Source organism: Octodon degus, unplaced genomic scaffold, assembly GCF_000260255.1.
Source record: "Octodon degus isolate 3935 unplaced genomic scaffold, OctDeg1.0 scaffold00035, whole genome shotgun sequence".
Lineage (NCBI taxonomy): Eukaryota > Metazoa > Chordata > Mammalia > Rodentia > Octodontidae > Octodon > Octodon degus.
Genome location: NW_004524611.1, coordinates 3,512,509 through 3,516,834, shown reverse-complemented (window position 1 = coordinate 3,516,834; position 4,326 = coordinate 3,512,509). Strand labels below are relative to the sequence as shown.

The 4,326-nt window shown below is 43.8% G+C and overlaps 2 protein-coding genes across 2 annotated transcripts in view; both read left to right on the top strand.

Moving 5' to 3' along the window:
- Abca13 (ATP binding cassette subfamily A member 13) overlaps positions 1-4,326 on the top strand; it is a 448,352-nt gene that overhangs the window by 71,112 nt on the left and 372,914 nt on the right. The window lies entirely within an intron of this gene.
- LOC101567051 (protein SET-like) lies at positions 1,308-2,271 on the top strand. Its single transcript, XM_023714439.1, is given in 1 exon segment — positions 1,308-2,271. A coding segment is annotated over 1 exon segment (867 nt). The 5' UTR covers positions 1,308-1,362; the 3' UTR covers positions 2,230-2,271.

Here is a 4,326-nt window from a genome sequence, read left to right as displayed (position 1 = left end):
TCCTGCTTGACTTCCTGTGGGGCCTCACCGTGGCCCTGCTTGACTTCCTGTGGGGCCTCATCTTAATCCTGTTTGACTTCCTGTGGGGACTGTTCTTTGGATTGAGCACTAAATTCATTCTTCACACAGGGAGCATCTCAGGCTGAGCAGCGCCTGTGTAGGAAAAGTTCTCTCCACACTCACACTCAAGACTGTCAACTTCTGTCACCAAACATGTGGACTGTTTCCACAGCAGGCAGTGTTCTGATTCTCCTTGGATACCAACTGGGTGTCCTATAGTTCAGTTCTGACGCCACCTGCTCAGAGATCCTATCAGATTCTGCAAATTGATTTCTGTTCCCATGTCAGATGACAGCCCACATCTGGGTCATTGGAGCATTTGACAAGCAGAAACTAAGAGATAAACACTGAGGTATTTATTTGTTTGGTGTAGTTCCTTCAGTCACATAGACTTGAGAATCTTTCTTATAAACTTTTTTTTCTTATAAAATTTTTAAATGTTAGAATTTTGAGAAATGATCATGTTATCAAGCAGTTTTGATGCTCTGTGGAAAAAGGGTAACCAAGCCTAGGGCCAGATGAATAATGGCAGGTAGATCAGATGACTGTGTAGATCGGGCAGGCTGGCTGGCTGGCTGGCTCACTCTCTTGCTAGCTCTCTCTCTCTCTCTCTCTTTCTCTCTCTCTCTCTCTCTTTTTTTCTCCCATGGGTTACCTGTATTATTCCCATGTAATTTGCTTATATCCTTGTTATTTACAGTGTCATCCCTGGGCCAAGAGCACGAATAACAGCTAGGATCTTTTTAGAAATGGAAGACTGTGGCCCCCTGCGTGGTTTTACCACGCAGATACAATGTGGTCTTGGGTCAGTACTGTGGCAGGGACTTCGCAGACAGATGGGCTTTGGGCCCATCGGGGCACGTGGCCGACTCGATGGAGTGGGCCAGCTCAGCATCTTTATCCCTGACATAATATTTTCCTTTTATTTTAAGATACTGGGGATTGAGCCCTGGGTGTTACACACGCTCTGCATGCACTCTGCAGCCGAGTTACAGCCTCGTCCCTTGAACAGAGATTCGACACAGGCTCTCACTGAGTTGCTGAGGCTGACCTTGAACTTACTGTCCAACCGCTGGGGTATCCTAACTTGCTGAGGTTAAAGTCTTGTATAGCTTATGGTACTGAGTTCTTGTGAAGAGTAAATACAACGATGTATGTAAAGTGCCTAGTGTAATTTTTTAAAAAATTAATTTTATCGAGAAAGAAATAGCTATGAGATAGTTTCAAAACAGGTTAGTAGGGTCCTGAGCGGCTTCTGGCGGCAGGAGGCGGCCCCTCCTCTGCAGCGGGGCCTGCAGGGTCATGGCTCCCAAGTGCCAGCCTTCGCTCACCCCTCCGACCAAGAAGGCCCAACTCTCTTCGGGCCCCAAACCCGAGGCAGCGACGGCCTCGCCGGGCCTGCTGCCCGAGGGAGAAAAAGGGCAACAAGAAGCAATTGAACACATCGATGAAGTACAAAATGAAATAGACAGACTTAATGAACAAGCCAGTGAAGAAATATTGAAAGTAGAACAGAAATATAACAAACTCCGCCTACCATTTTTTCAGAAGAGGTCAGAATTGATGGCCAAAATCGCAAATTTTTGGGTAACAACATTTGTTAATCATCCACAAGTGTCCGCGCTGCTTGGGGAAGAAGATGAGGAAGTTTTGCATTATTTGACCAGAGTTGAAGTGACTGAATTTGAAGATATCAAATCAGGTTACAGAATAGATTTTTATTTTGATGAAAATCCTTACTTTGAAAATAAAGTTCTCTCCAAAGAATTTCATCTGAATGAGAGTGGTGATCTGTCTTCAAAGTCCACTGAAATCAAATGGAAGTCTGGAAAGGATTTGACGAAGTGTTCAAGTCAAACGCAGAATAAAGCCACTAGGAAGAGGCCACACGAGGAGCCCGAGAGCTTCTTTGCCTAGTTCACTGATCACTCGGATGCAGGTGCAGATGAGCTGGGAGAGGTCACCAAGGATGACATCCGGCCCAACCCGCTGCAGTACTGTCTGGTTCCTGACATGGATGACGAGGAGGCCGAGGGAGAAGAGGACAATGATGATGATGAGGAGGAGGAGGTGGGGCTGGAGGACATCGAGGAGGAGGGTGATGAGGACGAAGGCGAGGAGGATGAGGATGATGAGGAGGGCGAGGAGGACGAAGAAGAAGATGACTAACTGAATACTGACGGATTCCAACTTTCTTGTTTTTCCTTTTTTTTTTTTTTTTTTTTAATTTTTAAAATTTTTTTATTTTCTCCAGTCCCTGGGAGCAAGTTGCAGTCTTTTTTCCCCCCTTGTGCTCAGTCGCCCTGTTCTTGAGGTCTCTCTTCTCAAACACCATGGTTCTCGACTTAACTTTGTGGGGAGAAACCTTGCAGAATGCAGTGGGGCAAGGGTCTCCACAGCCTGCTGTTCTCAGTTCATTTCGATCCCCTCCTGTCTCCACAAACTTTTTGGAATCAACACCACCGTGCTCTGTGGGAAAAAAGGAAACTCTCCGCCCCGCGCTCTTTGCTCTGCTGGCAGCTGGAGGGTGCTCGGCCCCTGTGTAGTAGTGCGTAGAATTCTAGCTTTCTTCCTCCTCTCTGTGTACTGGGCTCAGAGATTACACTGTGTCTATGTGAATACGGACAGTTAGCATTTACCAACATGTACCTGGCTACTTTCTCTTGTTTAAAAAAAGATTTAAAAGAATAAAAAAAAATGGGGTCTAGAAGGTCAGCAAAGGGTGGGTTTGAGATGTTTGGGTGGGTTAAGCGGGCATTTGACAACATGGCTTCTCCTTTGGCATGTTTAATTGTGACGTTAACAGACATCCTCGCAGTTTAAGATGACACTTTTAAAATAAAATTCTCTTGATGACTAGAGCCCTGCCACTCAATGGTAGAGTCAGCAGCACTTGTCGGGTCTTATTTGGAATTGACATTCTCTATTGTAATTTTGTTGGTTTATTTTTAATTTCTTATTTTGTTTTCACTGGAAAGGAAAAGGTGATGCACAGTTTTAATGTTCAAAGTGTACAAGTTACTTTGTTACAATAAAACTACATGTGTACACACACACACACACACACACACAAACCCAACAGGTTAGTAGGACAGTTACCATAATTAATACATTGCATATTGTCTTCACAGTATTTGTTCATAGTATAAGACGCAGACATGATATCTTGTCTAAACACAATTAGCATAAATCTTTCTTCTCATTGAACTAAGAAAGTAGCTGCATATCTATCCTAACTAATGTCTGTCTGTCTGTCTGTCTGTCTGTCTGTCTGTCTGTCTGTCTCTATCTCCTAGCATAGTTTTATAGGCACACAGGTATTAGCTCCCTTTCTTTGCCCAGTGAAATGAGTGTCAAAATTATCATGCATCATAAAAACAAGTGCCAGGGAATTTCTGTTGGGGGATTTTTACTTTCTACTTTTGTTTAAAAAGCTCTTTAAATGCCTAGTTTTCTATAGCACTAAACTGTTCCTTGTCTGATGCTGTACATCTCTGTTTTTGATATTTTGTCATCTGTATTTCCCACAAACATTCATAAACTTTTACATGTGTCATCCAGTGTACTTGACGGGAAGCTCAGTGGGGCATTGTGGGTATGAATTGTATGCATTTTTTAAATGAAATGGATACTAAAGAGGTTAAATGATTTTCTTCAAGGGGGAGGTTTTTTTTTTTGTTTTTTTTGTTTGTTTTTTTTTTTTTTTGGTGGAACCAGGGATTGAACTCAGGCTCTTGCGCTTGCCAGGGAAGCGCTTATTCCACTGAGCCATCTCCCTGGCCCCAATGGGGGAGTTTTGTCTTAAAAATTGATTGATAAAAATATAATTGTTGGGCCGGCCAAATAGCTTAGTGGATTAAAGTGCCTGCAAGCAGGTGCAGGGGCCAAGGGTTCAATCCCCAGGCCTGCTGTGCTGGCCCCGCCCCCAGGGAGTGCTGAGATGGCAACTGAGACTGGGCGTGGTGGTGCACGCCTGTAATCCCAGCTCTTGGGATGCTGCAAACAGGTGGATCCCTGGGAGTCCGATCTAGTAATGAGACCCTGAACACCCTGTAGACTCTTCCCTAAAAAAAAAAAAAAAAGGAAATATAATTGTCATACAATGAAACACATTTACAATACACAGTTTACTGAGTGTGTGTGTGTGTGTGTGTGTGTGTGTGTATACAGGACACATCACAGCCAAGAGAACACCTCTCAACTCATTTGAAGACCACATTATGCAATATAACCACCACTGTTGAATTCCTATTATTTTGTTTCCTG